At 32.4% G+C, this 22,856-nt stretch overlaps 4 protein-coding genes and 1 non-coding gene across 9 annotated transcripts; 3 read left to right on the top strand and 2 right to left on the bottom strand.

The window, feature by feature from the left end:
• LOC109342872 (40S ribosomal protein S24-1-like) lies at nucleotides 1,160-2,871 on the top strand. Its single transcript, XM_019580907.1, has 5 exons — nucleotides 1,160-1,285; nucleotides 1,474-1,515; nucleotides 1,628-1,798; nucleotides 2,439-2,525; nucleotides 2,632-2,871. Exons 1-5 carry the CDS (start codon nucleotides 1,160-1,162, stop codon nucleotides 2,671-2,673), a joined length of 468 nt encoding a protein of 155 aa, XP_019436452.1. The 3' UTR covers nucleotides 2,674-2,871.
• On the bottom strand, nucleotides 3,626-3,698 carry TRNAR-UCU. The gene has a single exon. It is a non-coding gene; the product is annotated as a tRNA-Arg (tRNA).
• On the bottom strand, nucleotides 6,841-7,535 carry LOC109342509 (ethylene-responsive transcription factor ERF036-like). The gene has a single exon (XM_019580486.1). The coding sequence runs from the start codon at nucleotides 7,444-7,446 to the stop codon at nucleotides 6,862-6,864; it is 585 nt and encodes a 194-aa protein (XP_019436031.1). The 5' UTR covers nucleotides 7,447-7,535; the 3' UTR covers nucleotides 6,841-6,861.
• On the top strand, nucleotides 10,771-14,840 carry LOC109342871 (proteinaceous RNase P 1, chloroplastic/mitochondrial-like). Of its 4 annotated transcripts, none has more exons than XR_002107130.1 (8): nucleotides 10,771-11,985; nucleotides 12,197-12,286; nucleotides 12,360-12,541; nucleotides 12,773-12,893; nucleotides 13,757-13,825; nucleotides 14,163-14,314; nucleotides 14,383-14,420; nucleotides 14,658-14,840. XR_002107130.1 is itself a non-coding variant. In XM_019580905.1 (8 exons), the coding sequence occupies exons 1-6, from the start codon at nucleotides 10,864-10,866 to the stop codon at nucleotides 14,298-14,300; spliced, it is 1,722 nt and encodes a 573-aa protein (XP_019436450.1). In that variant the 5' UTR covers nucleotides 10,771-10,863; the 3' UTR covers nucleotides 14,301-14,314; nucleotides 14,393-14,420; nucleotides 14,658-14,840. The 4 variants fall into 4 exon arrangements, 2 of the variants coding, with proteins under 2 accessions (XP_019436450.1, XP_019436449.1); XM_019580905.1 differs by having other exon boundaries at nucleotides 14,393-14,420; XR_002107129.1 differs by having other exon boundaries at nucleotides 14,163-14,396; nucleotides 14,476-14,840.
• LOC109342869 (aquaporin TIP2-1) lies at nucleotides 18,697-20,603 on the top strand. Of its 2 annotated transcripts, XM_019580903.1 has the most exons (4): nucleotides 18,697-18,890; nucleotides 19,248-19,498; nucleotides 19,934-20,313; nucleotides 20,363-20,603. In XM_019580903.1, the coding sequence occupies exons 1-3, from the start codon at nucleotides 18,764-18,766 to the stop codon at nucleotides 20,300-20,302; spliced, it is 747 nt and encodes a 248-aa protein (XP_019436448.1). In that variant the 5' UTR covers nucleotides 18,697-18,763; the 3' UTR covers nucleotides 20,303-20,313; nucleotides 20,363-20,603. The 2 variants fall into 2 exon arrangements, with proteins under 2 accessions (XP_019436448.1, XP_019436447.1); XM_019580902.1 differs by having other exon boundaries at nucleotides 19,934-20,597.

The raw sequence follows: 22,856 nt of genomic DNA, 5'->3' as shown, positions 1-22,856 counted from the left end.
TTATTGTAATACAAAGTGCATAAAATTAATATTTTATTTATATTAATATTAAACTTCTAATTAAGTGAAAAATCATAAAAAATAAAATAATTCTAAACTAAACAAACTAAGAAATAATGATAATATTGTAATAAAAAATTCATAATATTAACTCATGTTTATATTAACATTAGATTTATGATTAATAAGGATATAAATAGTAAAAGATAAGATCTTCTAAGATATACTCTACATAAATCTAAGATATAGGTTAGGGTTTAGGGTCTAGGGTCTAGGGTAAGGATTAGGGTTTATGGTTTAGGTTTTATGGTTTAAGTTTAAGTTTAGGACTTAGGCTTAGGGTTAGGTTTAGGTTTAGGGTTCAAGGTCAGGGTTTATGGTTTAGGATTAAGGTTTATGGTTAGGGTCAGGGTTTAGGGTCATGGTTTAGGATTAGGGTTTATGATTAAGGTTAGGGTTTAGGGTTAGAGCCAGGGATAAGATTTAGGGTTAGGATCATGGGTAAGGTTTAGGGTTAGGGTTAGGGTTATGGTTTATATAATTTAAGATATTGTACCAAAAATACTCATAGAATATGTTTAAATTTTTTTATTTTATGGTTTAGGGTTAGGGTTCAGGTTTAGGGTTTAGGGTTTAGGGTTAGGGTTAGGGTTTATATAATTTAAGATATTGTACCAAAAATACTCATAGAATATGTTTAATTTTTTTTATTTTATGGTTTAGGGTTAGGGTTTAGGGGTTTAGGGTTAGGTTCATGGTTCAGGGTTAGGGTTCAGGGTTAGGGTTAGGTTTAGGGCATAGGGTTATGGCTAGGTTTAGGGTTTAGGGTTTGGGTTTAGGGTTATGGTTTAATGTTAGGGTTAGGGTTTTGGGTTTATGGTTTAGGGTTAAGGTTTAGGGTTAGGGTTAGGGTTTATATGATTTAAGATATTGTACCAAAAATACTCATAGAATATGTTTAAATTTTTTTTATTTTAACATTGTACTAGTTATTAGTTGTGTTTTGCAAAGTTCTGCAATGCATTAGAATTACGTTTTCTTTTCTTGCCTAATTTCTCCTTTTTTTAATGTATAAAATCTAAAAGGTCCATAGTTATTAATTGGGCTTTTATTTACGGCCCAGCCCAAATGTGTACCATACAGAAACCCTAGGTTTTATATGGGTTTGTTTTCTTTGTACCTCTTCCTCTGCGTGTTGTTGTTGATTACAATCATGGCGGAAAAAGCAGTTACCATCAGAACCAGAAAGTTCATGACCAACAGGCTTCTTTCCAGGAAGCAATTCGTAAGTACTTATTTCTCAATTTACCTCCAATCATGCCATTTTAGCATTTAATTCGTTTTTCGAAGAACCAAATATATCTATGCGTTATGAGTTTTGATATTTCCAATTTTATGTTTCTTACTGTTTGATTATGCGATTCACTTGTTTTGACGTAATTGCCCTGACTGATGCTCTACTTTGTTATGTAGATCATTGACGTTCTTCATCCAGGGAGGGCAAATGTGTCAAAGGTACCTTATTTTCTTTTCTTACTTTCGTATTCAAACAAAATGTGTTTGAAATGTATCACAAAATATTATTGGTAGACAATTAGATGATAAATTTGTTGTGTGTTGTATGAAGGCTGAGCTTAAGGAGAAGCTTGCGAGAATTTATGATGTGAAGGATGTTAACTCTGTATTCGTATTCAAATTCAGAACACATTTTGGAGGTGGCAAATCAACTGGTTTTGGTTTGATCTATGACTCTGTTGAGAATGCAAAGAAGTATGAGCCTAAGTACAGGCTTATCAGGGTCAGTCACCACTCAACAAAAAATCCTCAAATCAAATTTCTTTGTAACTTTGCTTTTTTGCTAGAATGTCTTTTTTATTATGTTCTTTACATAACATAATAGTAGTGCACTCACGTTATCATTGCTCATATTATTTTTTTCGGTAGTTTTTTCATATCTCGTTATGAGACATGTTATCTCCAAGTGTTTTAGAAACATTAATCTCAATATTTATACATCATGTAGTGTTTGGTGTAGTTGACACAACAGCATTGGCAGCCTGGCTTTTTTTAAATATTTTTTTGATACCACCAATGGTATCCCATTACCCTATAGATAAGGTACTAATCCCTTTCGAGTGTGCCCTTTCCGTTCCGAACAAGGGTTGGTCACAGGAATAAACCCTTGACCTTTTGGTTTTTTTTTTGGATATCATGCGGACTTTATACTACTAGACCAATGTTTTTTTTTTTTAATAATTTAATCATTCAATCAACAATTTAATTTATGCTCATTGGAGATGCTGTCATTTGTCATCAATGTTTTGTTATATGATCTTTTTGACTATTAGAAACAATGCTTTTGTAAGATGCTTATTTTCTATCTTAGCCACTGGTGCTTTGGTTTATGTGATCAAAAACTAAACCTCTATCTATATCAGAATGGTCTTGACACTAAGGTAGAGAAGTCAAGGAAGCAATTGAAGGAAAGGAAAAACAGAGCTAAGAAGATTCGGGGAGTGAAGAAGGTATTTCTGTAGTTAACAAAAGTTGTGATTTGTAGAAGGATCTTCTACCTCTTGTGTCATCCTTCTATAATTAATTTTTACCATTTTGCTTGTGTTGTTTGTGCAGACCAAAGCTTCTGATGCTGCCAAAGCTGGAAAGAAGAAATAAGCTGAGATATATTGTTCTGTTTTTAAGGTTATTTTGTACTTGATGTTCTCTTATAGCTATTTGTGTTGTGCTAGGTCTAGAGAAAGAAATATTTTGCTTGAAGTGTTGATCATGATTTATGTTCGGTTAAACTTGAAATTTTGAGTCCTATCAATGAACAATTTTGAGAATTTGAGAAGGTCTCTACTCCTTTGCCTCTTAGTCTCCAAGACATATCTTTATAATAATTTGTGAATTAAAGCATAATAGGTGAATATAAGAATTTGAGATTATAAAATGATCTTTAAACTTGGACCATTGGTGGAAAAACCATATGATAATTTATTCCTTGAACTTCAAATGAGCCATTCCTAATTCAAGTCACAAATTCAACTCTAATGTCTGTGTAATTTAGATTCGTTTTAACAAGTTCAAAATTATAGAATGCTATCCAAGAAAGCATATTTACAACAAAATGGCCACATTCAAAATTCCATTCAGTCTCCACATGATTGGAAATGAAATGACTACTAAATTATGAAATTCAAAAATATAAAATGAAATCATAGAAAGCATATTACAACAAAGTTAGGATACTCAACACATTATAATGACTCTTTGAGATGACAGATATTTAAGTTTATGTCTCACAACTTTATCAACCAAAAATGACTGAGACTTAAGTACATGCAAATAATCTACACATTCCCCCTCCTAGTCGTTTGTTTTTAATGCAGAGAGTCGAATTCGAATTTACAAGTTATATTGATAAACATCCTATGACAATGTTTACCAAATACAAAAGTAGAAACACTTCCCTATATTTAAAAATATCATTTCTAAATATTCACTAAAGAATACACTTTTGGCAATTGACCATTGGTGCTACCCCCACTCCATTTAAATTGTTGTTTTTGGCAATTATTTAATAAAAATAAATACAAATAGAAAAAATAGTTAATAAGAAGAAAACCACGCCCAGTGGGACTCGAACCCACAATCGCTTGATTAGAAGTCAAGCGCCTTATCCATTAGGCCATGGGCGCTTTTATTTTTATTGTTCGTATTAGTCTTAAATATGAATTGCGTTCAGTTTAGAGTAATATATGGAGAAAACTAAAATGAAGTTGAGAAGGACATGGTCACACAACAATCAATTCGTTATTCTTAGCTCTTACCATCAAACAAATCATAGAACACAAACAAACAAGGGTTATTTATCTCATATCTCAAAAGGCCAAACAAAAAATAAGTGATTCTTTTATATGATAGTGCCACCATAAATCTACTTTTAACCTACACCATACATACACATATATAATTGTATGATTCAAAATTTACTATACCTTATCATAAAGGGACAACATGAAAAATTGTAGCACACAAGTTAGGGTAGTGAGACAACCACGTTATTAACATGGAGACACAAAAGTTCAAGTTGGGGGATAAAAACAAAGCCAATTCCCAAGGCTTTTTTTGGTGGGTATGCATGCAAGTAATTATGAACATTGAACAGTATCTATTTTGGCTTTTCTTCATAAATTATATGATGCATTGGTGGATTAAAAGGTTGCAAGATAAGATTTCTTGAAACGATGGAACCCAATCAAGCCATGCCCTCAATAATTCTACTAGCTAGATTCCTTTAGATTTGAAAAAAGAAGAAGAAGAAGAAGATCGAAGAAAGATTCCAAATCAAAATAATTGTATTATTATTATTAAGTAATGATATTTGCATGCATCAACTTTTTCAGCTTCCCTTACGTGAGAATATTAATTAGAAGGACATGCAAGTACTACTAATACATGCATCTTACAGTTCATGGAATCTTCTGTCCATTTCATTTTACTATTATTCTCCCTCTCATCATTTATTGAAAAAAAGTTACATACTATATGTAGGTAAAAAAGACATAGAGAAAGACTCATGTGAAAATATATGTTTGTCGAAATAATCATTAAAATCTTGCTAATATATTAAAATTTTAATACTAGTTGTATATGTCTCCATACGAGTTTTCCTCTAGAAAACATTCATTAGTTGGATAAGTTTCATTTCCTTCTAATCCCCCAAGCTCCCATACATCAATGTCATATTGCTATTATTTTTTATTTTTTAATATCAAGGATATTCCACCATTTTTTGGGTCCTTTTTGGGGTTCTTAGTTTTCCACCCAAGAAGTGTCGCTCACAAAAATCAAATTTTCGACTTTAGGAATCCAATGGAGCCTTACACCATTGCACCAATAGTTGGTAATGTCCTATTGCTCTTCCCCACCGAAAAACACACCCCATTTTTAGGGCTGTAGTTTCTGACACTAATGTTGATATACATGAGAGAGAATTTCTTAATCAAATTTGTACATATATTTAATTTCCTATTTTATTAATTTTTTATTCCTTTTCCAAATAGAAGTGTCAACTTTAGGTATAAAAAATATATTTTTAATTTTTTAAACTAATAATTCAATTCAATAAAGTAATATTTTAATAAGGTGACAAGAATTCAATTTTCTGAAAAATATGTGACTAAGGTCTACATAAATAATTATTGGATAAGATGTGAGATGGAAGTATAAATATTAGTAAATGTAAATTAGGAAAATAAAATTATGATGTCAAAGACTATTTTATTTTATTATAGCAGGTATAGAATAGATTTACAAAATTATTAATGTTTTGACAGATGCCTAAGTACCTGGATTTATTATTATAAATTAGTACTGACATAAAGAAAGATTAAAAAGATATATGCTAAAATCAAAATGAGTAATACCAATATATTTAGTTTTAGACATGTTATAAAATGTAATTAAAAATTAAAAAGATATATGCTAACTTTAATATGAGTCATACCAATATATTTAGTTTTAGACATGTTATAAGATGTAATTATACCACTAAAATTAGTTTTGATATCTTATAACATGTAAGTTATAAATATATATTAGGGAGCATTTCTACATTTGACTGAATTAAAGTATTTTTTATTTGATTACACGCTAAAACTATATACTTATTGTAATAAGGTATTTATAATATTGATATTTCAAATTTGCTCATTCATTTAAAAGGTATATATAATAATAAATAATAAAAAATTTGCACAATTTTTCAAACTAAAATATAACAACAAATAGGTAAAATCAGTATAACTCTCAATTTTCTTTAAAAAGTATATATTGATATTTCAAATTTGCTCATTATTTATTATTAGAATGCTAATTGCTCTATTATTTTTCTTGGAATGCTAATTGCTCTGTTGTTTCTAAATCCATCACAAAAACTAACAAAAAGTTGGTCTAGTTGTTTAAGGCTTTAATGAATCCTCAATGTCGAATGTTCAATTCTTGGGATCGATATTTATTTGAATGGGCAATCACGAACCCCAAAAGTGATTAGTTTCTTATTAAAAAAGATAATGAAATATCATTGGTGGTACCCAAAAAATGTAATACAATTCCATTTTCAATGGAGCACTATATGTTTGTTATCTTTATGATAGTTATTAAAGTCTTTGTTTGACTCTATTAAGTAGTTTTGTTACACATATCATTTGAAAACAATACAACGGCGTATTGTGAATAACACATGTGAGGAACATTCAAAACCCTCAACGTCACATTTTCTATAACGATCATTTTCCATTTTCCCTAGCTAACTCTTCAGCTAGGATAATGTTTTTGCTTTTCCTTTATTACTTTGAACCCTTCAAGCTTTTTATCTTATACATAAAAGTAAGCCTTTTAAATCAACTTTTTAGTTATTGAGTAATTTTACCACTTTCACAATTCATACTTTGTATTGACACAATAATATACATTAAAATAAACAATTGCATAAATTTCACAAATGATACATTTGACCAATGAGCCACTAATAATACATTTGATGACAAAGGAGAAAACATTCAGCCACTCCACCTCCAATTAGTTGGGAAGAGAGGTATGAAATGAGAATTGAGACAAACCCAATAATATGTAACATGTTTAGTTTTTTAAATCACTAAACTAAGGTTTAGGTAGGAAATTATTACAATTTTAGCTGTCTGAACCCCGAGAAAATCGTAAACGTAAATTAAAATAATTTACATTAAATATCATAAAAATGTTAAAAATATTAATTTAACATATATTAAATATTTTTGGAATATTTTTCGAGTTTTCGATTTTCTTGGACCAAATTGTTACATGTTTTTTTTGGAGACTCTACTCTAGTAAAAAACTATCTCCTTGAAACATGAATTCTATTACCTCATCCCTCATTGGTGGATACAGCCAACTATCCAGCGAGTCAATAAACATGAACTCAGTTACTGAGTCCACCGAGTCAAAGGTCCCTTGTTCTAAATTTGGAAGTTGAACAATCTCACTCAGTTCTGAAGACTCTGTCTCAGTCTCTGAGTCAAACTTAACCATGGCTGCAGCTTCTGCAGCCGCAGCTTGAATGTCACGTGGAGTACACGTGAGTGGCCTTGGAAGCACGTGAGATATGTTAGGGAAATTGAGAATAGCTGAGTTACCCTTAATGCTCATAGCTGCAACATCGTGTGCTCGTGCTGCCATTTCAGGTGTAGCGAAAGTTCCAAGCCAGATTCGAGATTTCTTGCGAGGTTCGCGAATTTCAGATACCCATTTGCCCCAACTGCGCTTTCGAACACCGTGGTAAACAGGGTGGTTTTTACAATCTCTGGGTTTTGGTGCTCTGTTTTTGCTCTGTTTTCTAGACTCTGTTTTGTTGGAAGAGTTTTTGGTGAGGGAGTTAGTGGTGGTGGTGGTAGAATTTTGAGTCATAGTTTTTACTTAAAATGGGAGTTTTGTGGAGAAGAATATAAGAGCATGTGATAGAAGAGTTTATGAAATTGAGGAGAAATAGAGCATGTGAGTAGGCTTTTTTGTAGTGAAGGATAAGTTCTCGACCCTTCACAATCACCTTTATAAATTTTGGTTGTGGCAGCGATTCTTATTGCACTTGTAGTTATTATGGTTGTTATGATGTAAATCGTGGTTGTTGCAGTGTGAATTATTTGTTGATTAAATTTTTAAAATCAAAGTAGCTCAATATGGTCGCATTGCGGCATTGCACGGTCTAATGTGATTGTGTTGCTGTCTATTATGGTCACGTCATTATGATTCAATATTACACTGCAATTGCAATGTAAAACGGTTGTGATATAATCACAACCACGATGTTACGATCACATGATGCGATTCACAATTTGAAACACTAGGACCAAACATTATTGTATCGTGTTAGGAGAAAGGTACGACATTTTTATTATTTAGATACAAATTTATTCTATGAAAACAAAATTAATAACTTAATCATATATGAGAACAAACGCTATTATGAGTTTGGGAACAAATTCTATTGATGAATTTTTTTTAAATCATTGATAAAAAAGTCGAATAATTTATGAGAAAGGGCTTTAATGCTTCAACAATCAATACCATTTGCTAATTCTAGTCGTTTGAAAAACACTTAGATTTAGAAGCTAAAGAGAAAATATAATAATTAAAATAAAACTGGGTGAAGCCGTGAACATTGAAACTAAAACGGTAAAAACGAGAAATGGATAAAAGGGGTATAATTTTGTTATCCTATTTTGTGAACTATTTATTTTTACAAGGTTGAGTGGGTCATTGGTATTGACTAATTATCATTGATACCAATAAATAATCACTACTGTATAACACCTCATTTTGGTATATGTATATCACATTTTAATGCTGATTGTTATATATTTCTCGTAATATATAAAGTTAAAATAGGTGTATTATAAATAGATTATATGGAATAAAAGAGGTGTGAAATCACTATTAATTTCTGTTATAAAAATAACAATATTGTTATTATATTTTTGGGCATGTCTCATTAGTCCACATCTTATCTTTCTTGTGGCCGTTGGGTTGAAATTGTTCAGTGCTTTGTCCGAATCCCATTGCCCACGAAATTGATTCATCTACGGTACAAGACTCTCCAGTATTAAAAATGTAAGAGGAACTATGTTTTTAAAACCATTTTATTTAGAAAAAACAAAAATTTAGATAATTAAAATATTATTTTTGTTATGTATTATAATTTTAGGTATACATGGACTTCTCAAGTAAATGAGGGAGAGTAGCCAAACTCATTCCCCACTCATTGCACAAAAGTCAGAACCAATAGGCATGGACAATGTCTTCAGACACCACTAGCCAATGTTTTTATTTCCCCTTTTTCTCACAAGGAAATAGATTAAAGTCTTAACCATCCTTTTCTAAGTAAAGTTGTCTAATATTTCAACGGGAGCTCACAAATTATGTTACTGTATATACTACCAGCATATGATTGGTTGAAAAATATATTTAAATTAAAAAATTAGTAAGTAACTATTTTTCTGACCAATCATAATTTATAGCACATGTAGTAACATAACTTGTAAGATAACGTATGTGTACCTGAGTCTAACGTTCCATTTGTTTCTTAATTATCCCTTGTTAGATAAGAGAAAGAATGAAAATATATATTTCCCTACTCAACTTTCTTGTTATTATTTTCCTTTCATTCAGTAGTTGTAATGGATCTATAATCAAATGTTTGATTCTTATAATCGACATTTATTGAAAAGAACAATCACAGATTTCAATAGATGGTTTCTTTCCAAGAACATGATGTAATATATTTGATAGGAACTATATCTTTCCTACATAAGAGGCATGATATGACGTTGGAATTAGATGTATCAACATTTTGTTTATACAACATTTCAGACACATGTGGATGATGTAGGAAAGAGCTCAAGCAAGTCTCGAGAGAGGATCCAAAATTCGTATTTTAATTTTTAAGTAAATTGTAAAATTTATACACTAAAAGTGTAAAAATTTATATACATGTATTTTATCATATATCATTTATTTGAATTACTCGTACACTGTCAGTATATATATTTTTCTCTTTTAACTAAGATGATATTCTTAAATTTAAAGCAATATTATATTCTTCACTTGTATGAGTTTGATGAAGGCATGTATGAGACAAAGTGAAAATGTTTAGCTTAACTTAAATCTGATTCGATAATTTGATATTATCATTTGATTGGGCCTGAATTTTATTCCATCATTTCTCTCTAACCCCCAATTATTTCCCATACTAAAAAACTTATGGCCCATACTTCAATTATATAAAAGTATACATTCTAATAGAACCAGCCAAAATTAATCGTTAATTAGATGAGATCAACCAATTAATTTAGCAATAAAAAAAAATCAAATTCTTACGTAAATTTTGTTTAAAACCACACTTATTCTATAAACAAGGTGTTGGTCTATCAAAAATAACTAAAAAATTAAAATTTTAATTCACGTGGGCAACACTTATTAGGATGAAGATTAATTTCATACCTAAAAGGGTAATGAAATACACTTGATAGTACAAAAAATTACACTTATTCTCCGCTAAGTTCTACTCAAGGTAAAACTAATATGGAGTGATAAAGCTATTTCAACCAATTATTTTGTTTGGTATAACTAAAAGTATATCATTACTTTTTTTACAAAAAACTAATCCCTTCTAAGTTTCACGATATTCACAAATGTATTATTAGAATTTAAATTTTTAACATTGTAATCATGCTAAGGATGTAGTAAGTCTTATCTTGCACTAGTTTTTTCAGTTTCAACTAATTATTTTAACACAATTGCATTAATACTACCCAAACTAAAAAACAATGACAAACTTTTATACTACCAAATGTATCCCTCATCTTATGTGTAAATAACTAATACTTTTCACGTAGCTGCTCATTTTAACAAATATCTCACAGAAATCAAACCTTTAACATTTTGATCATTTTAGGAATCTAACTGAACATTACACCACTAGATCAACGTCATATCAATTACTCATTGTACCTTTTTTTTTTTATGTTCTTAATAAGAAAAAAAAAATGAAATGGGCTGAGTCCAACTAAAAACGTCGCCGTTGCAGAAGAAGACATTATAGTAGCAGCACAAGTGATAACGCGGGAGATAGATAGATACATAGATAGAGATAGGGTTTTGAAGTAACACAAACAAGGTGCTTCTTCTTCTTCTTCTTCTCAAATCCCAAAGGTGTGATTCAATTCCTTTCTTTTCTCACAAAGAAAACCATAATCTTAATTTCCCATGTTTAAAGTTTCTTTCTTTTCATCCTTTTTCATTCAATAACACTTTTCTAATGCTTAAACAATGATGCGTGCAACTTTTTTCATCTCAAAAATCCCTCCTTTTTTCTCTATCCTCACACATTCAATTCCACCTCGCCCTTTTCTCTCTTTACATCTCAACAATCGTTCAAGTTTTTCTCACAATGCCAAACGCACCTTAACTGTTACTTCTGATAGCTTATCCATAAAGAAAACACCTCAAAGAGATGATAAAACTAGTGTTAAGCTTCTGGGTAGGGCGCGGAGAAAAGCGGAAAAAGAATCCCCTGAAGGGGTTCTGAAAAGTAAGCTAGGTCAGTGTTCAAAAGCTGGGAATGTTGTTCAAGCACTTTCTCTGTATGACGATGCAAGAAAAAAAGGGGTTTTGTTGAATGTGGATCACTATAATAAGTTACTCTATTTGTGTTCTATTGGCGAGGGTGATAAGAATGGCGATGGTAAGGTGTCGGATTTGGGACTTAAAAGGGGGTTTGAGATATTTCAGCAGATGTTGAATGATCGGGTTGAACCGAATGAAGCTACGTTTACTAATGCTGCTAGGCTTGCTGCTGCGAAGGAGGACCCTGAGATGGCGTTTGAGTTGTTGAAGCGGATGAAAAGTGCTGGTATTGCACCTAAGCTGAGATCGTATGGTCCCGCTCTTTATGGTTTTTGCAAGAGGGGTGATGCTGAGAAAGCTTATGAGGTTGATGCTGACATGATTGAGAGCGGTGTTATGGCTGAAGAGCCTGAGCTTTCTGCTATTTTGGAAGTCAGTGTCGAAGCGAAGAGAGAAGATAAGGTTTATGAGATGTTGCATCGTTTGCGCGCTACGGTGAGACAGGTATCTGATTCTACTTTGCAAATAGTTGAGGGTTGGTTTAATTCTGATTATGCGACAAAAATTGGGAAAAAGAATTGGGATGTTAACAAGATAAGAGAAGGGATTGTGCGGGGAGGTGGTGGATGGCATGGACAAGGGTGGCTTGGAAGTGGGCAGTGGAAGGTGGTGAACACTCATGTGAATGAGGATGGTGTGTGTCTCTCGTGTGGTGAGAAGCTTGTCAGCATTGATATTGATCCAAAGGAGACCGAAAACTTTGCTATCTCATTAACTAAATTGGCTTGCCAAAGAGAAACTAAGGGAAACTTCAATCGTTTTCAGGTAAAACAATCTTCACCGTTTCATATAGAAAATTTTCTTGCTTGCTTAAAAGCTGAACTTAGTTGAGGACTTTCCTCTTTTCTTGTCAGGGTACCTTTGACAAAGGTTGCATTAATAGTCCTGTGCCAATGCTTTCTCGTGTCTTCAATTAGGTTATATATAAATCATTAGTTATGGCATAGTGATTAATATATAAGTTTAACTTTTTCAGAAGTGGCTTGATCAGAATGGCCCATTTGACGCAGTCGTAGATGCTGCCAACGTAGGCCTTCAGAACATGCATCATTTCAGCTTTGGGCATGTGAGTTTGAAAATTGTTTTTATTAGCACAGTACAAAAGCAACTACTTAATGGTTGTTTGCCGTTGGTTGTAGCTTAATTCTGTTGTTCGACAATTGCGTGAGTTGAGCCCTACGAAGAGAATGCCACTTATAATTTTGCATGTAAGTCGGGTAACCGGTGGTCCTGCTCAGATTCCAAATAACAAGAGACTTTTAGAAAATTGGAAAAATAATGGTGCTCTTTATGCTACACCTCAAGGTTCAAATGATGACTGGTAATCAAGTACTTCCATAATATTTAAGTTAGATTTAGCTGCCAAGTTTAATTTTTTGCTTGTTCGTTTCATCCATGTAATCTACTCCACCAGGTGGGATGCGGCTTGTTGTATAATTGTATTGTACATTTCCAACACCAATAAGAATATTAATTCTTCTGTTTATCTGTATATCTGTTGTCACAACTCCAATAACCCAGTCATGCTAAATTGTAGTTTTGTTCATCACAGGTACTGGTTATATGCTGCTGTTAGGAGTAAATGCCTGCTCGTGACAAATGATGAGATGAGGGACCACTTGTTTCAATTACTCGGATCTAGTTTTTTTCCAAGATGGAAAGAAAAGCATCAGGTATTCTAAACTATCAGAGAAGTCCCTGTACTGTATACACTATACGTGGTACTACGTTTGTTCCTTTTTATGTGCCTTTTTAGGTTATAGCACATTGTTAAGAATCATAATTAATATTTCTATCTTTATTAAGTTATGCATCATTTCCCTAATTTGCCCTTTACTATCTCCGAATAATAGTTTCACTTATCATCTCTCTTAGTTGCTTCAACTAACTAGGTAAGCGTAAAATAGTAACAATAGGCATAAACATTGTCTTGATTTTGTATAGATAGAGACACATAAATAAGAATAGGTTTCTTTTGCTAAAAAGATACTTAAAAAGGAACGGAAGTAGTATATCAGATGCATTCATTATAAGGTTGTTCTGGATTCTGCTAGTCTTCTATATCCGTGACTACCCAAGGCCACCAAGGACCTGAAAACCACATCTTCTAGAAAATAAAGTTTTCAATAGGCCATGACACATTTTTCTTGGTTAAGTTGTCTTTTGCACATCTGTTTACCTCATATAGTCCCTATGTAATCTAATACAGAAATATTAGGAGGCCCTGTCTAGAATAAGGTTATGGATCTTACTATTAAGATCCTCAAAACAATCTTGTATAAATAACATAATTCATCACATTTCTGATTCATTTTTCTGACCATAATTTCTACTGACAAATTTTCTGATACTCTGAAGTTTGCAAGAGGTTGTTATGAATTCCTGTTAGTATCACTGGTTATTTAAGTTCTCAACAATCTTGGTCTTTCCTCATGCTGAATTACTAATGTGTCATTTGTCTTTTTGCCAATGACTTCACTATTTGAGTTTTTTACTCCAAGAATGAAGGACTGATAGTGCCTTTTTTGGTTTGCAGGTTCGAATTTCGGTCTCAAATAGAGGACCTTCCCTCATTATGCCTCCCCGTTATTCAATAGTTATTCAGGTTAGATGATAACCCAACTGCTTTTCTAAATTTCAATTAAATATTAAGGAGCATGTTTTCAGTGGCATAGTGATTACACATTTCCACCCTGTCCGATTGCTTAGTGTTGAAATAGGATTCACATATTTGTACTCAATAGATTGGGCTCAGATTTTTGTTCAACTCTGAGGGGTTTGGGGGTTGTCTACCTCCACTTATATGAATATCTGTTTCCTCTCTATTTGAAGAGGGAGGAGCGATCGGCAGATAGAACTGACCTTTTGCAACATAATTATATTTGCTAATTGTTGCCATGTGTAAGATATAAATATCCTTTTTTCGGGTAATATAACTGCAGGAATCGTCCAATGGCAGTTGGCACGTGCCAACCATAACTGCCGATGATGATCATGAGGTCCCAAGGAAATGGTTGTGTGCAACTAGATCCGGACAAAAATCATTACATAATCTTTGGGCATCCAACTCCAACGCCTGATGGGACCTGAGAAGGTAGAGGTCTTGATGTTCTTGGTTTGTTTTCAGCAACTATCAAGGTCTTTCTCATCTTGAAATTGCAGTTGCATGCAGCTGTGACGGATACAATTCATAGGACAAGGTGCTGCTACTATTTCCTTCTCTCTCTGTTCTTAGAAATAAAATTGTTTCTTTTGTGCTCAATAGCTTCTCCTTCCTTTAGACTATCCTTAATAACTGATATAAGCCACTTATATTCAGCATGTGATAAAAAAATTGATTCTTTTTTATGCTTGAGGCAAGTAAAGAAGTATTGATCAGAGGTCCAGGGAGAGTTTCTTGTTGGTGAATCTAATTTGTCCATATATTTTTTGGCCAGGAGCCATAATTCAAATTGCATCGAGTCCCTTTAGGGTCTGATTGATCCCAGGATGGAAACCCACTATGGGCCAATTTTCCTACTTCAGTCTACATTCTTAACTTCCTTTGTAATAAAAAAATAATTATTAACATTATTGTATTACCATAAAGGGAAAAAACTTGGTTGTTGGTGTAGTATTCTGCTACTATACATTTTTTCCTGAAATCATGCAGCTAGAATGATAGATGTGTTACTGATATAAGCAGAAACCTTTGGTCCCTTCAAATTAAGATATAAGCATTTGATGCATAATGTATGAGGAAGCATTTGCCCAGAGCATAATGCCCCTCTAGATTTGTTTGAGTTGGTTTTTTCAAAGGTACCGAAGAGAATGGAGAAGTTTGGGAACTATGAAATACACTCGTGAGGTTTCCACTCTTCTCTTTCCCTTCATTCCTCTCTAAAAATAATCTTGATCACTGGAAAACAAAACATTTAACACATGCATATTTGGAAGAGCCACTTAGTTGGCTATAGCTGAGAAGTACAGAACAGCGAACTAAAATGCCTTGTGAATGGTCATGCACTCCACAATTATGTTTGGCCATGGATGATGATGCTCTTTGATCCTTAAAATAGAACATTTTCTCTCCACATGTATTGTTGCCTGCATCTTTATAACCATTTAGGTGTGTTTTGGGTGAACAATTTAGTTAAGCATTCATCAAGTAAGCTTTTTTAAAACCAAGCTATAATAATTTATTTTTTAGAGGATGTTATCATTATATTTTTCATAAGCATTAGGCAATAAGTTCTCCTCTTAAATAAGCACTTTATATTTTTTTTCAAAAATCCCCTTTAGCATGTATAGCTGAGTAGGATTTGACCCTATTTGCCATAGGTTTGTCCTGTTCATGATCGGACTTGAATATAGTCGGCTTTAGGGTTGGGTTCAAAAGCTTGTCGGTTTAGCCTTCGGGTCTAGGGTCGAACTCGAGTTCAAAAAATAATCTGACCAACATTTAAGATCAGTAATGAAAATATCTTACCGGCCCAACCCTGTCCTTGCTCACTACCATTAGCATGTATATGAAGTTACATGAGTTGTTGTTTTGTTTGCCACTTCTCCCTATGTTTGCTTATCTGCTATTAAGATCCACATTTGTGGCTGGTAATGGCACTCTCAAAAATCACCAAGGGAGATTTCACAAGTTGAAATCTATAGATGTCAGGCTCATGGTTTAATGAAAATTGAGGCTCCAGTTTGCAAGTTTATTTTTATAAGTCTGAATAAGCCCCAATATGCATATTAACTCATATCCTTGAAATTGAAATGGAGATCACCAAAGATGATTTTGGTTTTGATCTCTCTGACACATATGGGGTCTAATATGAGAGCTAACAGTACAAAAAAGAACACCAATATGAAAGCAACTTTATCTGACATTCAGGTTGAAGGATTTACCCCACAGAAAATAATATGTTCATGTTTGTTATTATGTTTGGTTAAATTTTAAATTAAACTTAGACTATACAAAATTTAGAATGATTTCAAACTATTGAAAATACTAACGGGTGTTGGTTCAAGTGGTACATGTTTGATTCCCTTTAAGCAAAGTCTCGGGTTCGAGTCTTTTGGATGAAAAAATAACCGTTGAGAGAGTTAGCCCCATATACTTTTGTGTATGTTTCTGGCTCGGACATGATTGTCTCCAGTACGAGAGGATACATGTGAGAAACAAAAAAACATCTATGGAAGATAATGTTTTGTAAACATGGGGTGGCTGCATGTTCAGATAAGGAAATCGGAAATTGATTAAACAATTACTCAATGCTAACATGCTACTAATTTTGTAGCTTAATAATGGCTGTATTTTATTAAACAACAGTTGGCAGATAAGTATTCTTATAAATTAGTAGCTTAATATCAGCAATTGAGACAAAACATGTGCTGCTACAATTACAGAACTACTTTGATTAGGTGCCATGTCTGATCTGAATGAAACTTAGTGGAAAATATTACCAGTACATAGACAAAGGTTTCTACTTTCTAATACTAAGTTGAATATACTCCTTGAAATTTGCAATTTTCTACTTTGCTAGGACCATTCACCAGCCAATGCATTTTCAACTTTTACCCTATATTCCAGGGGACAAAAGAATCAAATGGGGATATCTAAAATCACCTTTATTTTTTTATTTCTTTATGAAAATGATTAGTAAAGTTTTTTTTTCTATGATGAAAGTAATGATGGCATAATCATAATTAACCAAACCTTTTTAGGAAAGTTTTCTTCATTTAACTAAACAGAGAGGCCAAAAAGCCCTTTAAGATTCTTCTTTTATTGGCTGACCACTTTTCCATAATATAGAACTTAACCAATGTGACATATTAATTCCTTCAACAAATAAACAGTAAACACCCACTAATTCCTGTTCATCCATTTCTATATTTCATATTATTGTTTCTTCAGCAGTTTGCGAGTTGAGTTTTAAAGACAGAGAAAGATAAAGTAAAGCAAATGTTTGAGAGTCATAGAATACATAATTTTAAAGCTTTCCTTTATCTTTCGTCTCTAAAACTCAACTCATAAATAAAATTTTTTACTGAATGATTGATGGGATTTGTGGCCTAAAGTTATTGATGTCCTCAACTCCTCCCTTTTGTTATATGATAATTTTGTTCACATTCTACCCTACCAAACCACCACTTTTGTCCCTCTACTACTCACATGAAGGAATCATTCATTAGCTTCAGGAAATTTCTATTGAATCACGCCAATGACAGCTAAGATTGCCAGAAGAGATCTCATTGGATATGCATTCACTGACTCCTCAAAACTACTATGGTTATGGCACATGAAAATGGATCCTACTGAAAACATAATTTAGTAAAATATTTTTATTCTTATATATATATATGATGATTTTTTGAAATTAAAAATATAAGTAAAATTAAATACTTCTTTATTAATAGAGAGAAATCTTTATTCACAAAAATGATAACCTAGTGCATGAGACAATTATAACTTTGCATAAAACTTTGTCAGTAATCAAGTTCTTATTTATAAACGCCCTTAAATTGAAAAACTAAAACTTGTATAGTTTAAAATCTATGCATTGTTAGTGTAAAGTTTTTATACTCTCGGATATCATTTGCCATTAACTTGTATTATTTTTGTTTGATAGTCAATACTAGTTAATATATGAATTGATGAATAATTTGCTGACAATATAAAAAACATTTACGCTTTCCGTATATATATATTAATTCCAAACTTTTATGCCAAATTAACTTATTGAAAAGATCAAATATGGTCAATATCATTCAATGTAAACTTAATTGAGAACAACAGCTTTCAACTATCTCACCGTATTATCTTGAAAACTGAATTATTGGTTTACTTGATATGGTTTGATGAAAAATTATTGGTCAGACACGGACTAGTATATGGTCTTATTTATTACAGATTTAAATTGTTATTTTACCTTTGTAGTTTGCATAGAAATTAAAAAATGAGAAAAAAAATGAATGTATTGAAAGTTTTATATATTATCAATTCATCATTAACTCAGTATTCATATGTAGTATATGAACATAGTCCCGTTATCAGTGTATAAAAAATGGTCCATTTTATATTTCAAAAAAAACATACACCATATATTAATAAGCAAAATTTAAAATTCTGGTGTTACATTATTATTATTCAAAATTTTCTATATATCTTTACTATTCTATCTTCCTTTTTTAACTTTTGAAATTTTGCTGTCATCTTTTTCACAATCAATTTGTATTTTTATGACAGTTACTACTATTATAAGTCTGTTAGCAATAAAAAAAATTTGTTAGCTTATTAATAATTTAATATTGTCTTTATACAAAGAGACTAATTTCATCGAAAAATTTCACTCACGTTTAAGTGATAATTAGAAGAAAAATTAGTGTATCTCCAAATTTTCCTATTAAAAATACAACATCACATATCCATAAAGTTGGTGAACTTGTTTAATAACCCTCACTACTATACTTGACAAATTCTACTATATATAGAACCCTTTCTTGTGCTATATTTCTATAACATTATTACATTCCTTATCTTATCCTCTCTTATAAACTTGTGTAAATGGCTGGCATAGCATTTGGACGCTTTGATGATTCCTTCAGTTTTGGCTCCATCAAAGCCTATCTTGCTGAGTTCATCTCAACATTGCTCTTTGTTTTTGCTGGTGTTGGTTCAGCCATAGCATATGGTTTGTTTTTCTGTTTTACACTCTTTTTCATTAGAGTTACACCTCTCCAGTTATACAATATCTTTTTATATAACATTGCAGGAACATAACTCATAAATGTTAATAAAAAGTTATATAACCAAATAAAATGAAAGGGTGCTCTTATAACATAGATTTTCTGAATTATAGCCATGCCAAAGACTCTTACTTTACCTACATTTGTTGGCCCAAGTAGCAAGAAACTTAGTTTTTTTAAAGTAAAATCTTGAATTTGAGTCTTGTGAATGCAAAAACTCAGATTAGTCTAAGTGCAATGTGACTTTGGAATACTAGACCAAAAAAAGAAAGAGTTTGAGTTTGTTTTATTGTATTTTGCAGGTAAGTTGACATCAGATGCAGCTCTTGATCCTGCTGGGTTAGTAGCAGTTGCTGTTGCTCATGCTTTTGCTCTATTTGTTGCTGTTTCTGTTGGTGCCAACATTTCTGGTGGTCATGTCAACCCAGCTGTGACTTTTGGTTTGGCTATTGGTGGCCAAATCACAATCCTTACTGGTATCTTCTACTGGATTGCTCAGCTTCTTGGTTCCATTGTTGCTTGCTTTCTCCTCAAGTTTGTCACTGGAGGCTTGGTAAGTTTAAAATATGAATCATTCATTTCTGAGACAAATATGGTAAAATTGTCACCCTTTCATAAGGAGAAATTGTTGCATGCTTTTGGAGCAGCAATAAGTGCATGCATGCTTGTCGCGACCCGATTTTTAGTTGGAAACCGGCTCCACGACTTTGGGAGAGGTCGAAATCCAGTTCACCTCTTCTCTAGTCGCAGAGCCGATTTCCAACTAAAAATCAGGTTGCGATAGTATGGTGTGGACTTCCATAAGAGAGTCAGACCCATATCCGCTATTTGCATGGACTTGAATACCCTTTTTGTCGCGACCCGATTTTCGGTTGGAAACAGGCTCTCCGACTATGTTACAGCAAAATGGACTTAACTAACTCGAATAATGTTCATTCTTAATTATTGGTTAAAAATAGAAAAGTGAGTGGTTGTTATTTGTTGTCAGGCTATTCCTATTCACAGTGTAGCTGCTGGAGTTGGAGCTGCAGAAGGAGTTGTTACTGAGATCATTATCACATTTGCATTGGTGTACACTGTTTATGCCACAGCAGCTGATCCAAAGAAGGGTCCATTGGGGACCATTGCACCCATTGCTATTGGTTTCATTGTTGGTGCCAATATCTTAGCTGCAGGGCCATTCTCTGGTGGCTCAATGAACCCTGCAAGATCTTTTGGCCCTGCAGTTGTTAGTGGTGACTTCAGTGGTAACTGGATCTATTGGGTTGGACCTTTGGTTGGTGGTGGTTTAGCTGGTGCTATATATGGCTATGTTTTCCTTCCCTCTGAGCATGTACCTTTGGCTACTGATTTTTGATTTGTTGGTGTTTGTATGTAATAAAGGAGGGAAAACAACTCTTGTTTTTCTTTCTTTTAATTCTTCTATTTCTCCTTTTGTTTTGGCTTTTGAAGTAGAAGCATTGGGGTTATTGTTGTTGTGTGAGAATTCAAGAGGTTGGTGATTTGTAGTGCTGCATTTTCTCTTGTCTCTAATGTTTACTTTTCTTGTTTTCCTTGTAATTTAGATAGATTATCACTTTGATCCAAATGGTAAGGAGTTTGATTCTACTTAAGAATGTTATCACTTTAAGTAAACTTTGTCCTCGTAAATAGTCTTACAGGTTCAACTCAGATTAGTCGATCCAATTTGATTTCGAGATTCGGCATGAAAGATAGTAAGACTAGTTTTTCATTGACATCTATGAATTAATTGGGAAGAAGTTAACATCCTTATAGCACTCATGGAAAATAATAATGATAATTGCACATAATGTCATTGACATCTATAAAGCAAATGTAGATAAGGATGTGAGTAAGAATATATGTGAAATGGTAATTTTCCAAAAGCATATTTCAAAACAACCTGTCACCAATGACTCTATTGGAATCATCACTATTCACTAGGCATGATTGGTCTGTGAAATGATTTTTACTATGTAGGGTAAAAACAAAGGGAAAATGCAAAAGACTAGCTGTTTATTTTTGTACTACCATGAATATCCTTTCATTAAGGAACTAATCTCTTTCGGGTTGCGTAGCCGTTTCTTCCAACAAGTGTCGCTCCCAAGAATTAAACTCTTGACCTTATGGTTTTTTCAGATATTTAACAAGGTCTTACACCATTAGACTAATGTCGGTTTAATAGCAATAAAAGATTGAAAAATGCAAATAAGGTGGCCCATGACTATCTATCTGGATATAGAGTTAGAAAGTACTGCTTATAAATACAAGTATAAGAAACCAAAAGGAGTAACTGAAAAATAATCTCTTGCTTGCAAAGCTTCAACCAAAAAGTGCTTAGGATGCTTTTATTATGTATCCTCCACTATGTATATTCTTAAAGTGTGTTAGTATGGCCCATCAAGCTAGAATTATTAATGTTGGAAAGATATAATTGAAGAGTACAAGCAAAACAATACAAGCCATGAAAAACAATTATAGTGTCACATTCATTCAACTTTTAGGTAGAGAGGACCTATGTGTTCAAGGGACCACCCCTTTCAAATTTGAAGATAGGCTGCAAAAATAGGGCCACTGTTAAAGACTCTACCAAGACACTGATTCTAGGTAACTTTAGTTGCAATCTGCTGTAGGAATCTTGGGTGATGCTGCAGTAGAAGAGTTTGATTCAGCTTGAACATACTGGAGCAAGAGAAACTACTTAATATAGAAGTTATAGAGATATAATAGCACCCACAATGCTAATAAAAAAATAGTTCTTAACTAAATAAACATGTTCTTCGTCCACGTTCACCACTGGAGAGAAGTCGTTCTTGTTCTTATCTCGCAAGGGTAAACTAAATAAGCATCGTTCTTAAAGTTGTGAGTCAACCTTAAAAAATGGAAAAAAATATTATAAGATAGAGAAATATAAATATGGAGTAGGTTTGTGGGGTCCATTTAAAAATGAAAATAGAGGTGCACAATTGAAAGTGAATTTGGCTTGAGTTGCTTAAGTTGTTGGAAGATATAAACAAATATAAATAATCAGTGGAACCTAAACAGAAAAATGCATGCAATTATTCATAAAATAAAGTTTTTTGAAGTTGGTGAAGTTTACATAGGGTTCATAGAGTTCAATATTGGAATTAAGCATTATGTACCTAAGCTTCTGTAGTTCTGTCCACCACCAAAAAACATGTAGAGATTAATTAAATAAAATGATTAAAGTTTAATACACCATATATGATTGTACATTGACATCAAATCAAATGCCCTTAAAATCATGTTTGCCTCTAATAATAATTAACTTAGAAGAGTAATGTGTAAACTTAGGTACTATTTGCTATGAAGAATGTGAGATGCTCTTGTTTGATAGAAGATCTAGAAGAACAAAAATGTCTAGTAAATTTAAAATAACATGCTTAAGAATATGAACCAAATATTCTCAAGATATGCTCAAAATCATTCCTCTCATAACAAAGAGTGTAATATCTATGTATTGAATTATTAGTAGAATGGTTTTGTTATTTGTGACTATTCCTGTGATTGTCCTTTTCTGATATGGTTTCAACAAATCTTACATGCTACAAGGACTATAGACTATAAATTATAATGATAATAGAACATAGATAGAGAAATAAACTGAGGTAAAAGTTTTAGGTTGGTTGGACTGAAGAGAAGCCTGTGTAACTTTTTCAAAACTTTCAAATCTGTGGGTTTTATATTCATAAGTTATTAAAGTTATGCAACCAAAAAAAAGTAATTAATGTTATAATAATGTTATCTATACTATATTATACTCCTATTATTCTATATCTATACCATATATAAAAGGAAAACATAAAATAATCATCCATATAGTATTTTATGTTTTCTTATTTTAACTTTTGTAACTTCTAATATGTTTATATAAATTTCTATAATCTATA

This window comes from Lupinus angustifolius, chromosome LG03, assembly GCF_001865875.1.
Source record: "Lupinus angustifolius cultivar Tanjil chromosome LG03, LupAngTanjil_v1.0, whole genome shotgun sequence".
In the NCBI taxonomy this organism is placed as follows: domain Eukaryota; kingdom Viridiplantae; phylum Streptophyta; class Magnoliopsida; order Fabales; family Fabaceae; genus Lupinus; species Lupinus angustifolius.
This window is presented reverse-complemented; position numbering and strand designations above follow the sequence as displayed.